The 20,769-nt window shown below is 37.0% G+C and overlaps 1 protein-coding gene across 1 annotated transcript in view; it reads left to right on the forward strand.

The window, feature by feature from the left end:
* LOC150088916 (uncharacterized) overlaps positions 1-20,769 on the forward strand; it is a 135,205-nt gene that overhangs the window by 76,564 nt on the left and 37,872 nt on the right. The window contains exons 9-10 of the mRNA XM_090370358.1: positions 9,756-9,943; positions 18,683-18,811. Coding sequence (XP_090226484.1) covers positions 9,756-9,943; positions 18,683-18,811 — 317 coding nt within the window. The remainder of the gene's footprint in view (positions 1-9,755; positions 9,944-18,682; positions 18,812-20,769) is intronic.

Consider the following 20,769-nt stretch of genomic DNA (forward strand, 5'->3'; position numbering starts at 1 on the left):
ATTTTCGTCGAACCCACCTATCGCGTAACTTCGGGGTATTACTGTAATTTGATTAGTAATTCTAAAATAAATATTGTAATGTCAGTGTTGTCGTTTTTTCGCTTAAAATATCAAAAAAAAAAAAGAGTATTTTTTTATGTCGCATATATGTGGCCCAGTAGATTACTTTATTTCTTGAGAAGCCATGTTGGTCCCATACGTGTGATGCTATTACGGCATACATATGAAGGTCGTTTGTGATTAGTTCTTTTCACGCGCGGAGCAATAAAACTAATTGCGATAAAATAAACTCTCAAACATCGCAATAAGTTTGTCAGTGTTGTCAGAGATTTTGTGAAAACAAGTTCATTAGCGCGCTGTATTATCCATCATATTGTGTTGTGTTTTTCCGCAAGTTTGTACAAGTGTGTTGTAAAAAAAAAATCTAAAAAGGAATGGCTAAAAGAAAATTACTAAAATAAGAGGAACTGAGAGATATTGCTGGAATTTACGATTAAGCAGAGTTAAACTTCTCACACACACCACTGTCTAGTTTTTTCAGAAGTTCAACTTTATCTGTTATGGACAATGTATGGGGTTTGCGCTTTACACCACAAGAGGCACTTCCTTTATGCATTGGAACCATGGCTGGGGCTAAATGTGAGCAGGTTATAATAAACACTTGCTGGTGTTTACGATTTCGTGCCAACAGCTGATGTTGCAACCAACGCCACCAAAACAGTAGCGGCAGGTTGGTGCGCCGACTCGGGAAATTTGAAATTACGTTTGCGGAAATTATGTCCGAATTAGCGGTGGTACTGGATTAGTGATGGTCGACCTGTACCACCAAAATAATAAAATTTAAAAACTTAAAATATCTATTGTAGTGATGGTGTAAATTATAGTTTTCCTTCATTAGTTGGTTGACTTTCGATGTACATCATTAATAGTTTTATTATTAAGAAGTTTAACTATAAAAATTGGAGTCTATTAAACCTATTCTTAATAATTATTGTAAAACAAGAATTTAAAATTAGCATCATCTTTCACATTCAATTATTGAAGCTTACTGGCTTCACATTTTACAGAGCCTCCAGCTGTTTACTTGCTCCTGCTTTATGTTTTACTATAGCATCTGGCTTGTAACCAATTCTTGAAGCATATTGGCTTTTCATTTTAGACGTTTTATACTCGCAGTTAGTAGCGTATTCTCCACATAAAAACGTTAACACTTAAATGTGAGTGGCAATAAAAAACAGGCAAAGCACGTGTCTAAAGCATGCTGAAGGGATATTTTAAAAAAATTAATTACAAATATATGTTTTCTATATAAAAAATGGATTTTTCACAGCTTTCTTCACAATAGAGTAAAAATAAAGCTGTCAGCAAAAAATTAACAATTTCGAATTATTTTTTGCCAATTTTAAGATTATAAAATGTAATTTCTTTTTCTGTTTTATGAAAAAAATATTGACGTGACACTGGAGGGTTAATTTAAGCTTAGGAATTCTTCCATATAATTATCCATCATTATTACATAAACAGACAACTACTATGTTATCATAAATGAATGGACTATTTTGAAAGTATGTGGATTATGTTAATGAATGGGCAGAAAACTAACGGAGCCTACGTTCTGCCTGCCTGTTTCAGTCTTCTTTCAAAATGGCATTCAGATTGACATAAAAATATTACTCCCTTTCCCACTGTGCATTGTAAATTTGGTTTTATAAAACTGGAAATGGGAGTTTCAAAGAAGCAGTTCCTATAATTAATCTGATTGGCCACCTTATTTTAAGAATGCAGATTGAAATAAAAACTTTTGAAAATAAAAAACACCCGTTTTTATTTTCAAAAGTCACAGTTCCTCATTTGTATTGTAAATTTGCTATTGATCATGACTGTGAACATAAAATATATTAGTAGAGAATACAAACATGGGTGGATCTTTTAAGCATCATCCATAATTTAATATTGTAACAAATTGGTGGTGATTTGTTAAAAACATTGTTGAATCTATTGTTATGTATTCTTGCTATAACCCTTTGGAACTTTCAGTTTGCCTGAAATCAATTAATAAACTTTATGTTCTTCATTATCATCTTGTAGTACAGAAACTTGTTAGCATTATCAACCTTGGACCAAATAAAATTTTCTCCAAAATTTAGTACGTTGTACTTGGAATTTTTTTTCTTGCTAGTGCTATATTATAAACACATCTATGGTATTGATGACTCTTAATGATTCTATAAAAACTGTATTCATATATTCAGTTTTTTTGCAAAATTGAACTCAAAAACATTTGCCTATGTTGTCTCTTTAGACATTCTAGAACCCCTTGATCCATAAGCTGGATCAGGGATGTTACATTCAATATTAAAAGCATGGTCTTGATGGCCCCATTTTTTGGGTTCTTCACGACAGACACTTGAAGAAGGCAGCATTATCCAGAATTGGAGAATTGAAGAAGCATTATCCACACAAGAAGCATTATCCAGAAAAAGAATAGCCTTTTTAAATGCATTTATTTTCTTCACCTGTTTCTTTACAGAATGTATAAATTCTTGAAAAAAAAAAAAAAAAAATTCTTTGAATAATGCAGAATCCATCTATGCTGATTTTTGTGAGTGGTCATAAACTGGTAAAGATGACTGATGTATATATTTTAAAAGCTCTGGGATTAGGATTTACTAACAGCAAAAAAGCATCAATTTGTGAGTTCCCATTGCATTTCTGCAGGTGGCTACTGTGATTTTTTTTCTCTCTCACTCTTTCAACTTTTTGTGTCCTGAAGGTGAGGCAGGCTCTGTTTTTTTGCCATCATGTTTGTAGGTAACATTTTATAATTATACCTGTTTTGTCCATATTTAGAGTTTTTCTCCAATTTTTTTATGTTGATAAATGACCTTAAACTTTCAATAAATTTTTGAGCAGTAGGCTGATCAGTGGATAATCTCTCTGCTAATACTACATACATGAATATAATTTAATTTTTTCTAATGTCTGAGCCATCCAGCACTTGCTATGAAACTCCAACAACAAAAATCAGCAATTTGTGAGATCTACTTGCATTACTTCAAACAGCTACTACAATTCTCTCTTTGGATTTTTTTGTATTCCAGTGCTGCAGGCCTTGCTTTTTTTGCCATCATTTTTGCAGGTAACATCGTATAATTTACAACTGTTTTGTCGATATTGTAGTCTTTCCCCAATCAGTTTTTCTTTGTTGATAAATGACCTTAAATCTGTAAATTTTTGAGCAGCAAGCTGATCAGTGAATGATCTCTCCCCAAAAATACTCAATACATGAATAAATACTATGAAATTTTTTCTAACATCCAAGCCATCTGTCACTCACTCAACAATTTTCTGCACCATCATTCATTTGATGGAAGACCAAAACATTTTTTAATAGGTCCACTGATTGGAGTTCTGTGTTCTTTCTTGCATAAACCACAGCCGTAGTCTACTGTTTCCAATTTTGGTTTCTTAAGGTGGAGCTAGAACTTAATATCCAATCCTTGTGAAACAATCCGAGTGAAAATTCATCTAGATGTTTTATAATTGTTTTCCTAACCTTTTACAGTTATCTCATCCACACCTAATTCAAAAGTATTTTTTTTTTAGAGAATTACCTTTGTCAACTCTTTCCAAAGCATCCAACTTAGTTTTTAGCATTAGCATTAGCATTAGCAGAGGCATATGATGCAAGAAAGCAAGCTTATTCAGCATCAGCCAAAAAAAAAAAAAACCACTCCCATTTCACCCCTCCGTTCGTTCGAAATACCTGTCCAGTTGAGCTTTAAATTTGTTTAGGCTATCAACTTCAACAACAAGTGATGGAAGTCGGTTCCACCAACCAACCACCCGCTGGCCAAAGGCAAATTTCCGCACATCTATCCGACATCCGTCCTTCCTCAATTTGAATTTATGCCCTCTGAGGTGATTATTCTGAGAAAGATGAAGAATCCCATTGGCATTGAGCATGCTCAAACCATTCAAAGCCTTATACACCTCTATCAGATCACCTCGCCGGTGCCTAGTCTCCAAACTCTGTAATTTGCAAAACTTAAGCCTTTCTTCGTAAGAGCAACCCTTTGTTCCATTTACTAATCTTGTTGCCCTTCTCTGTACCCGTTCCAGCAGCTCTACATCCTTCTTGAAATGAGGCCTCCAGACCTGTATACAGTACTCAACATGTGGCCTTACCATTGCCTTATACAAGGGAATAATCACCTCCTTATCCCTGCTAGAAAAATTCCTGTATATCATTGACAAGACACCATGAGCTACTCTTGCAGCTCGTCTGCACTGCTCAGAGAACTTCATATCTGCCTGCACAATTACCCCCAGGTCCTTTTCATTCTCCACCACTGTCAGTGTAGTACCGCAGAGTTGATACGTTGATCTGGGGTTACTGTTTCCCATATGCAGCACTTTACATTTGTCGATGTTAAACCTCATTTGCCACCTCTCAGCCCATCTGTTCAACCTTTCCAGATCCTGTTGCAGCAGCATAGCGTCAGTATTGTCCTTAACGACCCTGCCAACCTTTGTATCATCTGCAAACTTGGACATTAAACTTGATATCCCATCATCAATATCATTCATAAACACCGAAAACAACAACGGACCCAACACTGAACCTTGAGGAACTCCACTAATAACATTAGTCCACGTTGAGCAGTGTCCATTGATTACCACTCTCTGTCTTCTGCCACTCAACCATCCCCTTATCCATAGCAGCAATTTGCCTCCAATGCCACATTGCTCCAATTTGTGCAGCAGTCTTCCATGTGCAACAGTATCAAAAGCCTTTCTAAGATCCAAATATATAATATCAAAGTTATTCCCTGCATCCAGTTCTTTTGTGACTACATCATAATATCCAATCAAATTGGTCAGGCAAGACCTGCCCTTAACAAAACCATGCTGCGTCTGAGCTATAACTGAATTCTTGTCTAGATGATCCTGCAGTGCTTCTTTAACCAGTGCCTCCATTAATTTACCTGGAACAGAAGTTAAACTAACAGGTCTATAATTACTTGTGTCAGCCTTTGATCCTCCTTTGTGAATTGGGGTTACATTTGCACATCTCCAGTCTATGGGTACCTCCCCTGAGTCCAAAGAAGCTCTCATAATTATTGCTAGGGGTTTGCATATTTCCTTTGCTGCCTCCTTTAATATAACTGGATAGATCCCATCCACCCCAGGTGCCTTTTTTATGTTTATCCTCAACAATCTCTCCTCCACTTTCCTCTCAGTTATTACAAAATCATCCAGCTCACTGCCAATGTTTACTTTACCTACATCATTCTCCTTCCTGAATAACTCCTCATGCGTGAATGTAGATGCAAAATACTCGTTTAGATTGTTAGCCACCTGAGCAGGATCCTCAACTGTTGAACCATCAATATCCAGTGGACCAATCTGATTCATCCCTTTCCTTTTCGAGTTCAAGTATGTAAAGAACTCTTTTCTGTTTTTCTTTGCATCCTTTGCCAAGGATTTTTCATAGTCTGCCTTTGCCTGCCTAATCTCCTTTGTGACTTGGTTACAGACCAACTTATATCTATCATAGGCTTCCATGTCACCCATTAATTTGTATGTATCCCATGCATTTTTCTTCTCTGCCACATGTCTCATTAGTTCATCTGACAACCATTTAGGCCTAAACCTTGAACAATATTTCTTAGTTGGTATGTAAAGCCTGGTAGCCTCCAAGATTAGTTCCTTGAATGCTTCCCATTTTGAGTTTGCTGTTGGTAACATCATCAGTTGGTCCCACTGTATAGAATTTAAATACTGTCTCAGACCATCATAGTCGCCTTTACGAAAACAAAAACCCTTCCCTTTACCTCTGATGGTAGTTACCTCCTTGAGTAAATCCCACTTCAACACACTGTGATCACTGCCACCTAGTGGTTCATTTATCTGCAGGTTCTTAATGCATGAAGAATCACTACTGATAATCAGATCAAGAGTATTGCTCCCTCTTGTTGCCTCACGAACATGCTGATGTAGAAAACAATCATCCAATAAATCCACAAAAGCCTTGCTAGTGTGCGAGTGACCAACCCACAAATTCCAGTCAATATCTGGGAAATTAAAGTCCCCCATTATAAGACTCTCTGATTTACTGGCCCACTCTATTTCCCTGTACAATATCTTATTATACTCATCAGAGTCATTAGGCCTATAGCACACTCCTACTCTCAATTTTGATTTCCCTATGCTTATGTCACACCAAACTGACTCGACACTGCCCTGTCCATCGATGTCGACTGGCTTCACTTCCTTGGACTTTATGTGTTTCTTAATTAATAGCATAACCCCTCCTCCCCTCCTGTCCTGTCTATCCTTTCTATACACATTGTATTCCCCAAATTCCAGTTCCGCATTACTTATATCTGTGTGACACCACGTCTCTGATATCCCAACAATATCTGCCTTTGATGTTTTGAGCAATACCTCAAATTCATCAAATTTATTTACTAAACTCCTAGCATTGGTGTACACGCAAGTATACCTGCACCTGTTTCTATTCTTAGCTACCCTAACACAACCCATGTGTTTACTTGTACCGCAATGACTACCAGCAGTCTCTGAAATATCCTGCATCTTGTTTTTCAGACTTCTGCTCATTTCAATAGAAGCAGTGCAAGAATCACTTCCACCTCTGCCACTGGCTACTGTTAATCTATTAGTCCTTGTATCCCCCCCAACTAGCAGTTTTCCGACCCACCTAACACTGCCTCGACAGCATCAGCAAAAATTCTTGCACCCTTTCTATTTAAGTGTATCCCATCCCTGTAGAAGCAATCTCTCCTGTTAACAAGTACAGTCCAGGCTGAAAAAAATTCTACCCCTTGAGCCTTGCACAATCCCTCCAGGGCCGAATTGATCGACAAGGCTCTCATCATATACTCCCTCCTATCGTGTCTGGGCAGAATTGCAGACACTTTCAAGTTCAACCCTAATTCACGGCTTTTTTTCAACAGTGACCTGTACTTGCTAAGTAATTCCGCCGGTCTCCTACTCTTAATATCATTAGTGCCAACGTGTACAACTATATCACCTTTTGTGCCCTTAAAAGATGATATCCGCTCTACAACGTCATCAACCTTTGCCCCTGGCAGACATACCACAGTCCTATTCCACCTATCCTTTTTACAAAGTATGTTCCCCGTTTCCCTGACAATAGAGTCACCAACAACTACTAGTTCCTGTGGGACCAGCGCATTCTGCCTAGGGGGCTGCTTCTGTGTTGCCTGATGACCAAGTGCAAGCTCTGGCGTTGATGTGGGCAGCTGAGAGCTTGATGGGCCCCTCAATTTATTTCCTTCGAGGGCATCCACCCTGTCCTTCAAGCTCTCATAAAGGCCCATAACAACGCTGAGTTGTCGCCTGATTTCCTTGCACTCCTTACATCGTGCACACACAAAGACATCCCCCTTGGCAATATCATGTCCCGTACCCGACTGCTCCGCAAACATCAAGCAAACAGTGCATTTTAATAGACTGTGATTCAGAGGGCAACTGCCCCCCTCAGTTCTCCCCTGAACCACAGCACTCCCATTAGCTTGAGCCTTTTGCTTTGCTGCTCTGGTCAGAGTCATGATTCCGATTTAATTCAATAAAATTCAAAACAAAAATTAAATCCTTAAGTTATATCCCAAAACAGTTATGTTATATATATATTTTTTCGGTATCTAGTGTTTTCTACGAGTTCCCTTTATACAACTTCCGTATCACGTGTACCACTATAGTTATGTATTAATTATTTGTTACGATTAAGTCGTTATATATATATATATATATATATATATATATAGTTAAAAATACAATTTAATTGACAATAAAGTTTATCAAGATTAATAGATTTACTGATTAATTGACAATATTATATTATGCACTATACGACACTAAGCTTATGCTATCGTGTAAAAATGGCGGGAATTCACGAACGGTATTTCTATGGACTCATAAGTATTGATTAGCTTCCAAATCTCGCTATCTCAATTTAGAATAAACTAAGGATCCTGACTAGGTCTATAATCTACTTATAGAAGATAATTTGATATAACAGTTGGTTAATAAATCGGCTAAATTTGGTTAAAAAAAAAATTGGTTTGTGACACGTGGATTTGATACCGTTACCGATACTAAGTAATATCTACAAAATCTCTGTCTAAGTTAAACTTTAAACTAAGTATCGTAACTAGGAATATAAAGCTACTCTAGAAAATAAGTTAATATGACAATTTAAACTAATAAAGCAGAAAATAAATCAGGAAAAACTTCTCTGTTTGAAGAGCTTTAAGGAGCAATGTCCGCACAGGCTAACCTCAGAGACATAACAGCTCTCTTTTTTTATCTCACCCATATTTCATTAAGTTATGTAATATTTAATTCAATTATACACTGTACTTACAATAATAAATAATTTTACTGGTGCAAACACAGTTTGGAACAAACAACTGACTTCTTGAAAAACATACAACCCAATACAATTCAACTGGTGGGGGGGTGACATACTGCACTAGCTTCGAACATACCGGACCAGTGTCTATAGCATACTACAGTCTAACAAGGGTATCAGATAGTGTGTGTGTTGAAGAGGGAAGGGGAAGTATTAGTTAATCTGGTGAGTTTGTTAAGAGGACTTCCACTTTGAGCATGTATTTGGTACCTTGTCTTACTATTAATGAAGAGCAGTGAATATATCTCAACTGAGATATATATCTAGTTAAGTTTATGTTAAATTGTTAAAGAATATATATATACAAGAAAATGTACAAAATACCTATTGTTGCATATCTATAATTTTGGGGAGAGGGAGTCACCCAGATTGAAAGGAAAAACATAAGGGGATTTCCCCCCCTGTATTTTGTGTGTGTGTGTGTGTGTGTGTGTGTGTGTGTGTGTGTGTGTGTGTGTGTGTGTGTGTGTGTGTGTGTGTGTGTGTGTGTGTGTGTGTGTGTGTGTTCCTTTACTGTAATGTTATTTTTTTTAACAAAGTATGTTTGCAGAACTGGACATTCTTTGAAAGAGAAATAACATTACTAATGTTAAATAAAAATTGTCACATTTCTGTTTCTTTCAGAAAGCTGGTATTATGAGATGTATAATGCATACATCACCACTTTGTTTGGGATAAGGACCATAAGTTTCTGTGGTTGAAATTTACACGACATATATATATATATATATTTTTTAATCTAACCTTTTAAAGATTTAATTGAAAAATTGTTTGGGTGAATTAATTGTAAGTACAGCCCATATAATTTAGATATTTGATGATAAGATTATATTTAAAGGAATTTTCTTCCTTTAAATATGGTGCATTATAGCCTTAGCTGCTCGTGCACCTAAAAAACCAAAACACCAAAAATCATTTAACTAACATAAAATATTAAAGTTCAGAGCTATAGCTGATTGTTACTCCTACCATGAGGTTGTCACTTTTTCATCTTCAGAAAAAGATTAGAAATGGTAGCTTTTGAAACTATTTTAGGAAGTAAAATCTCAGCAAGAGTAACAACAAAGTATAACCAAGGATGAGCATTACAGACAAAAGCCTAAACCTTTCTTTGTTGTAATGAGCCAGTTGTATTGTAAGGAAGGAACCAGTTCTTTTAATATTATCAGAGCATTATGTTTCCTTTTCCTCACTTTCCTTACTAACACACTAATAATTTTATATTTACAACTATTAAATTTATCATTATTAAAAGCATAATTAGAGAGTCAGTAATGTTTTCTTTTCTTTACAGGACTTTCAAAACTGTATTCCTTAGTAAATCTTGACCTTAGTCACAACAAAATTACATCGTTAAATGACATAGCTCATTTAGGATCGCTTCCTTGTCTAGAAAAACTGAATTTGTTATCAAATCCGGTTACAAGTGCTGTTGACTACAGACCCCGAGCACTTTTAGCATTTGCATCAAGAGCAGCAGAGGTATTGTTTGTCTATCTGAAATAAATATTTTGCAATTTATTCTCTTCCGTGTGAAATTTCCACTATCTTTTTTTCTGTTTATGCTAGATGCAAAAACCACTTGGTTATTTGATTATTTTACTAACTTATTTATTGTCATAGTAAGTTTTTAATTTTTATTTATTGTAGTAGTAAGTTTTTATTTTTTCATGGGACTGACTAACTTTTAACTTAGTGGACAAAAAAAAAAAAAAAAACTATAAGACTATTTGAAATTTTTTTACAAAAAAATAGATTTGATTTTGGTCTTTGTTATTGGAATAGAAAGTTTTAAGTATCATTTGTACTATGTTTATTTTAGTGCAATTGCATCATTTATACACAGCTAAATATAAATGAGCAAAATTTGCAATAGCGGCATCGTTTAAGTTACATCTCATATTGTGAATACTTTCACGACGAGTTGCCATGACATTGCATTATTTCGAATAAGTAACGCTTCACCCAAAGGAGAAGACTGTGGTTACTTATTCTCAGTGGATACCACCACCCAGACGGCACCATTTCAGGGCTATTTGGCCCTTCTTTGGTGGGTGGGTAGGTACCCAAGTGATGTAATGATGGCAAAACAGTTGTGAAGTATATCTTCACAATATGAGAGATTCCTGATGCCTAACTTAAACGATGCCGCTATTGCAAATTTTGCTAATTTGTATTTAGCTGTGTATAAATGATGCAATTGCACTAAAATACACATAGTCTAATCTCTTTTGCAGCTTGAGGCTTTAAGCCCTAATGCATTAGAGTATCATTTGTACATACTTTAATATAGATCACTCCACATCAGAGGAATAAATAGAAATATCATATTACATTGTTCAACAAGCGATTTTTCTTTTTAACATAAAAAAAATTGAAGCCTTTTATTAAGAGATGGTATTAGTATTGTAATGGCTAAATGATGCAAAGAAGCAGGCTTTTTCTGTATCTGTCAAAAAACAGCAGAAAAATTGTCAATCACTCACTTCCCCTTGCCAAAAAGTTATTACCCTGATCTGCTTTGAGCTTTACTAAACTCTCTACCTTAAGTACTGTGGCAGGCAAATTATTCCAGTGATTTACAGCTTGCTGCGTGAAAGTAAATGAGATCCAGCCTTCTGTTGCACCCTGAGTTATATTTGTGAATGCTAGTTCTTGTTTCTCCTACCAGTGAACATATACTTTTTTCATTTATTTTACTGATTCCCTTCAGCATCTTGTATACCTCAGTCGAGTCCTGCCAAGTCATCTGAAGGGGATGTGACTTCAATTCGTGATCAGATTTATAGTCCACGCTTAAGCCATTTTTCATATGGAATCAATTATTATGCCTTGCTAATCTGATTGTTCTTCTCTGAAACATTTCTAGAAGCCTGTTTTTCCTTCAGGTGTAACCTCCTAACCCAAACAGTATTCTGAATTTGGTTTTATCTGCCATTGTTTTATATAAAAGAACAATGCCATCCTTTTTGCAAAAGTCCTATATATCAAACAGGAACGGCAAATTTCATATCTAATTGTATCATAATCCCTAAGTCTTTTTGATCCTGAATCACTTTTAACTCTTCTCCTCCCCCCCTTATCAGAAGTAATTCCTGGACTTCTGTTCCATGGGTGCAAAACATTACATTTATAAGCATTAAATTTCAGTTGCAATTTTTCAGACCATGTGTGCAACTGATCTAAGTTATTTTGGAACAGAATGGTCATTAACCACCCTTCTGACCTTTAAATGTCATCAAGGAAGATTAGAAACAGTGGTAGCCTCCAGTGGTTATTCTTGAGGGATTCCACTTGCCACACTAGTCCACCCTGAGGAATTTACATTTATGACTACTCTCTGTCTCCTATATTTTAGTCATCCCTGTAATCCAATGAAGGATCTTATCACTAATCCTCGTTTGCTCAAGTTTATATAATGGCCTTTCCGGAGGAATTGTATAAAAAGCTGTACTGAAGTCAAGGTAAATAATGTTGAACTTGTTTTATTGTATCTAACTTTTATGACTGTTATAATCAACTAAATTGGCATGTAGGTTTGCCTTTTATGAATCCATGCTGCGATCCACTAAGATTACCATTCCTGTTGAAGTGGTCCAGTATCATATCTTTAAGCACACCTTGATCTTTCCCCACTAAACTCATCTTGGAGATTATGAAATCAGATGATGCAAATAATATAGTGCATTAATAGGTCTGTTTCCTAAAAAAAAAAAAGTTCTTTAATGGAATGCACTTGGTGAATTAGCTGTATTGAAAACGCAGTAAATTTTATTTTCAGATTACCAAGAGGAAATATAATTTTGCTATAGTTACTGATTTTGCCATGGGTCAATGCTGAAAAAAAGTCACGAGTTAGGGGTAAATTTGAAAGTGTCTGCAACTGTCCCAGACATGATAGGAGGGACTATATGATGAGAGCCTTGTCAGTAAATTTATCCCTAGAGAGATCGTGCATAGGGCAGAATTTTTTTCAGCGTGGTCTGTGCTTGCTAACAGCAAAGGATGGGATACACTTAAATAGAAAGGATGCAAGAATATTTGCTGATGCTATCGAGGCAGTGTTAGGTGTGTTGGAAAACTGCTAGCTTGGGGGGGGGGGATTCACAGACTAAAAGATTAACAGTAGCCGCAGGCAGAGGCGAAAGCAGTTGTTGCACTGCTTCTTTTGTAATGTGCAGCAGCCTAGAGAGCAAGTTGCTGAGGACTTTAGGAAAAGGTGCATGTATACTTGCATGTACACCAATGATAGAAGTATAGTAAATAAATTTGATGAATTTGAAGTGCTGATCAAAGCATCAAAGGCAGATATTGTAGGGATATCAGAGACATGGTGTCACACAGATATAAGCAGTGCAGAATTGGAATTTGGGGAGTACAATGTGTACAGAAAAGATAGAGAGGGTAGGAAGGTAGGAGGGGTGGTTATGCTGTTAGGTAAGAAACACATAAAATGTAACGAAGTGTTTCCAGTTGACATGGGTGGACAGTGCAATGTTGAGTCAGTTTGGTGTAAACACTGGGAAAGGGAAAATGAGAGGAGGAGTTGTTATATGCCTAATGATGCTGATGAGTACAACAAATAGTTGTGCAGAGAAATAGTGGGCCAGTAAATCAGAATGTCTTTTAATGGGGGATTTTAACTTTACAGTTATTGACTGAAATTTATAAGTTGGTCACTCGCACGCTAGCAAGAATTTTGTGGATTTATTGGAGGATTGTTTTTAACAGCAACGTGTTCGAGGGGCAACCAGAGAGAGTAATACACTTGATCTCATTTATCAGCAGTGATTATTCATGCATTAAGAATATGCAGATAAAGTAACCACTAGGTGACAGTGATCATGGTGTACTGATGTGGGAAGGGTTTTTGCTTTCGTAAAGGTGCTACAGTGGTCTCAGACAGTTTTTAAATTCCATACAGTGGAATCAACTGATCATGTTACCAAAGGTGAATTCTAAATGGGAAGCCTTCAGGGAATTAATCTTGGAGGCTACTAGGCTTTTCATACCAACTACAAAATACTGTTCAAGGTTCAGGCCTACATGGATGTAAGATGAATTAATGAGGCTCATGGCAGAGAAGAAAAATGCGTGTGATGCATATAAATTATCAGGTGACACAGAAGCCTATGGCAGCTATAAGCTAGTCTGTAATCAAGTCACAAAGGAGGTTAAGCAGGCAAAAACAGATTACGAGAAAGCTTTGGAAAAGGATGCAAAGAAAAACAGCAAAGAGTTCTTTACTTATGTAAACTCTAGAAGGAAGGGGATGAATCAGATTGGTCCACTTAACATAGATGGTTTGCTAGTAGAGACAAGATGGTCCTGCTCAAGTAGCTGATAAACTGAATGAGTATTTTGCATCTACATTCACACATGAGGAGTTATTCAAGGAGGGGAATGCCAGAAGTTTATCAAACTCTAACAGGGGGCTAAGTGAGTTTGTAATAACTGAGAGCAAAGTGGAGGAGAATTTGTTGAAGTTAAATATAAAAAATGCACCTGGGGTGGATTGAATCTATCCATTATATTGAAGGAGGCAGCGAGCGACGTTAGCAAACCATAATTATGAGAGAATCCTTAGATTCAAGGGAGGTCCCCATGGACTGGAGATGTGAAATGTGTCCCAAATTCACAAAGGGGGGTTCAAAGGGTTACACAAATAATTATAGACCTATTAGTTTAACTTCTATTCCGGGGAAAATAATTGAGTCACTGGTTAAAGGGGTGATACAGGATCACCTAGACAAGACTGCAGTAATAGTTCAGACACAGCATGGGTTTTTTAAGGGGAAGTACTGTCTGACCAATTTGATTGGATACTACGATGTGGTCACAAAGGAACTGGATGCAAAAAATAATTTTGATATCATATAATTCAGGAATATTTCAGGATTATATACTTCAGGATACTTTCAGGAAAGCTTTTGATACTGTTGCACATGGAGGACTGCTGTACAAATTGAAGCAGTATGGCATTAAGGGCAAGTTGCTGCAATGGATAAAGAGATGGTTGAGTGGGAGACAGCAGAGAGTGGTAATAAATGGAAACTGCTCTACATGGACTAATGTTATTAGTGGAGTCTCCCAGGGTTCATTGCTGGGCCCATTTTTATTTTGTGTATTTATCAATAATATCGATGAAGGTATATCAGGCTTAATATCCAAGTTCGCAGATGATACAAAGGTTGGCAGGCTTGTTAATGACACTAAAGACAGTATGCTACTGCAACAGAATCTAGAAAAGTTAGGCAGATAGGCTGAGAGGTGGCAACTGAAGTTTAATATTGACAAATGCAAAGTACTGCATAAGGGGTAGCAGTAGCCCAAGAGAAACGTACCAACTGTGTGGTACTATACTCAGGGAGGTGGAGAATGAAAAAGACCTGGGGGTAATTGTGCAGTCAGATATGAAGTTCTCTGAGCAGTGTAGACAGGCTGCCAGAGCAGATCATGGAATTTTGTCAATGATATATAGGAATTTTGCTAGTAAAGACAAGATGATTATCCCTTTGTATAAGGCAGAGATCTGGCAGCCTCATTTTTGGGAGGATGTAGAGTTGCTATAACAAGTACAGAGAAGGGCAGGAAGACTGGTGAGAGGAGCAAAGGGGTGCACTTACAAAGAAAGGCTTAAGTTCTGCAAGTTGCAGCATCTGGAGACTAGGCACCTGCAATGTGATCTGATTGCGGTGTATAAGGCCTTGAATGGTTTGAGCAGGCTCAATGCTGACAGGATACTTCCGCTTGCTCAGAACCCCTGAAGGGGCATTGATTCAAATTGAGGAAATACAGTTGTAGAATAGTTGTGCGGAAGTTTGCCTTTAGCCAACAGGTAATTGATTGCTGGAACAGGCTTCCATCTGTTGTTGTGGAAGTTGATAGGTTAAATAAATTTAAGGCTGAACTAGATAAACATTTGGAGTAATTGGATGGGCAAAATGGAAGGTTTTTTTTTTTTTTTTGATGATGCTGTATAAGCTTGCTTTCTTGCATCATATGCCTCAGTTAATGCTAATGCAAATTTGTGATTGGAATTGTACTGTATTAGAAACTTCATGTTCTACCAAGTTTACTGTCTCTGCAAATAAGTCTAAACAATTATAGAAGGGTGATAAAAAAAAAGTTGTGTAACCTAAAGTCCCAAGTGGTTGCATATTTGGATGAAAACATTGTAACTTAGCTTTTTCTGCCAATAGATAACATCAGAAGGATGTTGTTAAGCTTAACAGTTGTGGATGACAGTGTCACATGTTCAGCAGGCGCCTCCGTAGCCAGGTGGGCAGGAGCAGTAGTGAGTAGCACACGCTTCTTGATTAGACCGGGGTTCGAGCCCGTGACCACCAAATACGGAGGATGCGGAAAGGTCAGGGAATGACCACCGCATATCCCTGGAGCAATATGGCCTTAGTTGCTAATGCTCCTAAAAACCAAATAACAACAACAACATGTTCAGCTTTGGTACCATTAGTTTGTTTGTGATGGGAGCATGCTGCCATTTCCTAGGTGCTGTGTGTGTCTTTATAATTGAACAATATTTTGCTACTCATTCAAATGCATAGTTGGCCAAAGAGTTCATCAGGAAATAATCAAATATTGAATTCAAAAAAGAATGAGAGTAAGGTTAAGGAACCAGTTTTGTGAAAGTGGAACTGTTCACAACAGAACAGATCAGAAGACTGTCCGATTTGACCAATGCCCTAACAGATGAAGTGGTATCAAAGTTGCAGTGTCTCTCTCTCTTTCAAAAAGTCTCAGACTTACAGTGCAATCAGGAAGCTATTGAATCCAGGAACTGAAGAAGCCAGATCAAGAAAACATCCACTCTGATGTAAATGGTTTCATGCATTTGTTGACAAACATGCATAGACAAGCTTGATACAGTTTTCTTCACTGAGACAAAGCTTGGTTCCATCTCAGCAGGTACATAAATAGACAGAACACTGAGATATAATCTGCTGAAAACTAACATGCTTTCCATGAAAAGGCTTGTGCTCTCAAAAAATTAGAGTATGGTGTTCTGCATCACATTGTCCCATGGTGGCTCCAATTTTTTTTTGAAACTGTAGCGAATGGTGCCATATACCAAGATATTGTCATACAGTTAATTTCACTCCTCAGGGCAAAGATGCAATTGCATGTTCTTTGGTGATTATCTAATTTCTGGAGGATGATGCACTGGTAGTCAAGTTGTTATGTGTGGATAGACAGACAGACAGAGGGAAAACGAATGGATGTGAAGACAGTATATTGGCATATACATACACGGTGCTGCCACTTTATTAGGTGCACACAAATGGTTTGTCCCACAACGTTGCAAGTCACATGACCACAGTTGTGGATATAAATGCAGAAGAACAACCTTTCTAGTATCAGTTAAGTGTACAAACTGTAGCAAGAATGGGGAAAAGGAGTGATCTAGTGGCCTTTGAACATGGCATGGTAGCAAGTCGTGCTGGACAAAGCATCTCTGAAATGGCAGTTCTCCTGAACTTTTCATGCACCACAGTTTCAAGGATGTAACGAGAATGGTGCAACGAACAGAAAGAATCCTCTCAATGGCACTCCTGTGGAAGAATATCGCTTGCTGATGAGAGAGGTTAGAGAAGGATGGCTGGAATTGTGCAAGAAACAGATGGGCCACAACGTCGCACATCACATCAGAATACAACCTCGGTGTGCAGAACAAAATATCGCAACGGACCACTAGTCTTACTTTGTCGCGAATGGGCTACAACAGCCGACAGCCACATCACGTACCTTTGTTATCAATGAAGAACAAGAGAGCACGCCTCCTGTGGGCACAGCAACACCAGCACTGGACTATCAAGGATTGGAAAATAGTTGCTTGGTCTGACGAGTCGCAGTTCCTGGTGCATCATGTTTGATGGAAAGCTCAGAATTTGGCGAAAACAACATGAATGTACCCGTCATGTCTGATGACTACTGTGCAAGGTGGTGGGGGCAGTGTTATGGTGTAGGGAATGATTTCTTGGCGCACGTTGGGTCCATCGATACCCATAGATTCACATCTGAATGCCACATCATTGCTGACCAAGTGCATCCGTTCATGTTGACAGTTTATCCTCAGTCAGATGGTTACCTCCAGCAGGATAATGCGCTGGTGCACAAAGCCCAAATCACTATGGAATGGTTCCAGGAACATGACAATGACTCTTTGCTGCAGTGGCCCGCTCAGTCCATGGATCTCAATCCTATTGAACACTTTGGGATGAGCTGGAAAGGGCTGTTTGCTGCAGGCCTACACCTCCGTCAAATCTCAAGGAATTGCGTGACACACTCATGTCTGCATGGTATGCCATTCCTGCACGTTTTCAGCATCTTGTTCAATCCATGCCTAGACGAATTCAGGCTGTTTTGAAGTCTAAAGGAGGCTCAACATGCTACTAGGTAGGTGTACCTAATAAAATGGCAGCACAATGTATATGCTAATGTGCCTAAAAATGCACAATCTGCTAGTGGGTTCAAGTAGCATACCCTTGAGAACGATCAAAATTCTGTTCTGTGGTCATTAGTGGTCAAGTGCAGTAGCATGTGCTCTTTGAGTAGACCGGGGTTCAAGTCTGTGACTGCTAAATACAATTAACATTTGTATTGACGATTTATGGTAAACTCCACTGACCTGGTGTTCGTGCCAGAGTATAAACAAGAACGTTATGTTCAGGCTACTATTGCTAATTTTTGATTTTTTTTCCTTAAAGAAAAAGTCATAACTATCAAAACTAAATAATACAGCTACAGATTGCTAGTATCAACTTATCTATATCTTATCAAATGTGTAATTAAACAATATTAGATTTGCTTCATAAGTAAATTCTCTTTTGATTCATAAATTCTCTTTTGATTCATAATTCTCTTCTTCATAAGTAAATTCTCAAAAATAATAAATGAGTGTAGTTTGCAAAACATTTTGAAAATGATTTAATCTTTCATACACTTATAAGAATTGTGTTACACTTCCATTAATGATGCTGTTTATATGACAAGGGAAGATATCCTTGAAGTAATGATGGATGCAATTAAAGATTTTGGCAATTTCTTTTATTGTGTAATTGAACAGCATTGAAATACAAATAAACAGAGTGCATGAGAGGTTTCTAATGCTTCTTTGAACAAATTTTCAATCAATATCAAATTTAAATATCAAAATATTTGTTGGTTCTGCAATTGCTAAACTTTCCAAATTATATTTTTAAGTTGATATTAGATGGAGAACAAGCTTCAGAAAAAGAAGTAGACACAGTTGCAGTATTGCAAGCTCTTCAAGTTGCTAAAGAGGGTAGATCATTGCGTCAAGGTACAGACAGAGTTATTCCAAGGGAGAAGGTACATATAGTTAACATTTTGTATATTGGTTATTTTATAATAAATGCAAAAGATAAGGCATATAGCTAATCAGGAGTGAATGCTCCAAATATTTTAACTGTGTTGAAAAAAAAAATTTTTTTTTTTTTGTTTCATCATTACTGATGAGACAAAAGAAATAAACACAGTTGCAGTATTGCAAGCTGTTCAAGTTGCTAAACTCAAAGTGCTTTTTATTTTCCAGAGTTAATTCATTCCTAGCGTGCGCTCGTGAAGCAGGAATTTATTTCCCATAGACATAAGGTTAAAAATAGAGTTGCATTCTCAACAACGAAATTAGTTAGATAATTGGTTTATTTTAAACAATGATTGATTTATCCAAAGAAATGAAAACATAGCCTGTAAAATCAAGCAAATTATAATAATAGAGAAATCATTTACGACTTACAAATGTTAAAGAATGTTTATTCTTCATCATCGACTAAATGCACACTCATTGTCTCGGCACTCGCTGGTTTGTTGCACAAGGAGTTGTCTTCTTCAGAAATGTTTCAAGAGATATTTGTTTCCGAGATAATCTTCTCTTTTAATTATAAATTTCACGATTGCATGCATAAGCATTTTTTAACGGCACACACAAATTGCAACTAACAAGATGCACGTGGAGTAACAAGTTTACAAATCTTTAAAAAAAAAGGAATGAAGAGAAGATTCTGAAAATTTATATATGTTTTTATACGATTGAAGATTTCAGTAAAGGAAAAACACATTTCACCATAATAACGTAAAAAACCACACAATTCCAGCTATCGGTATTTTTGCAAATGCAGTAACACTGAGTTTACTACCCGTTTATAATTGCTTGCAGTAACAGAAAAGCCCAATAAATCGGGAAGTGCAAATTGTTTTTATTGTTTTATGGTCGTGACCTCCAGAAATGTACTTCAGAAAAATATCACAAAGGCATTCAAAATTGATTCTTATAACGGAACATATGATAATGATGAAAGAGCAGTGCATTTTAATGATTTGAATTGGTAACTAATACAATTTACAAACCAAGCTTACAACCTTTTATATGGCCTTAAGGGCACGCTCATGACCTTAAAAATGATATTTTTGAGAGATAAATAGCTTAATTATACCGCGAATATTTCAACTTCCTAGATCTTTAAACGAATTACCAAAAAACAATGTATTCTTGGGTTCACATTACGATATTTTAACGATACAGTGGTGTCTCTGGAACTGATTAATATCGTAAAGCGGGGTACACTGTATTGTATATCTATGCATGTGGTTTGGAATGCAGTATTTATGAATGTTTAACATTCATTTTTTGCAATTAATGTTCATATTTTCGATTTTCTTGATACTTGATACTTGGGGGAAAAAAACTTGTAAACCTGGGAACATCGTAAAGCGAGAACTGCCTATACTATATTTGAATATGGTACTCTGGAATTTCTATATGGATAATTTCTGTCCTGCAAGAATTATTTAAAACCATTCTCATTCTCAAATAAAAATATGAAACAAGGGCAGTTCACTTCATCAGTACACAACACAGTATAGTGATGAAGTACGTTGTCTATACAGGGTGTTTCAGTTAAACGTTTCAGAACTTCTAAGAGGGGTAGGGTACATCCTGACAACTCGAAATCATATAGCAATGTGGGGTCGGAAATGCTTTCCTGAAGCGGTATTGTACACAGAAGCACCATAAAGAAAAGAGACCGTAAGTGAGAAATCGTTTTAATAATACATGAAAAGAAGCAAAAGGTACATGGATTAAAGTAAGTGTTCGAAGTTTCTTCCACGGGCTACAATGCACGCCTCACATCTCCGACGCATGGACATCCGAACATTCTGGAATACTCCAGGCGAATTTCGAATTTCTTCGGCAGCTACTGCGATTCTTGCAACCAGCTCCTCAGCATTGTCAACAGGGGTGTCATAAACTAGCGATTTCATATGAC

Source organism: Mastigoproctus giganteus, chromosome 3, assembly GCF_048544385.1.
Source record: "Mastigoproctus giganteus isolate SK-2022 chromosome 3, ASM4854438v1, whole genome shotgun sequence".
In the NCBI taxonomy this organism is placed as follows: Eukaryota; Metazoa; Arthropoda; class Arachnida; order Uropygi; family Thelyphonidae; genus Mastigoproctus; species Mastigoproctus giganteus.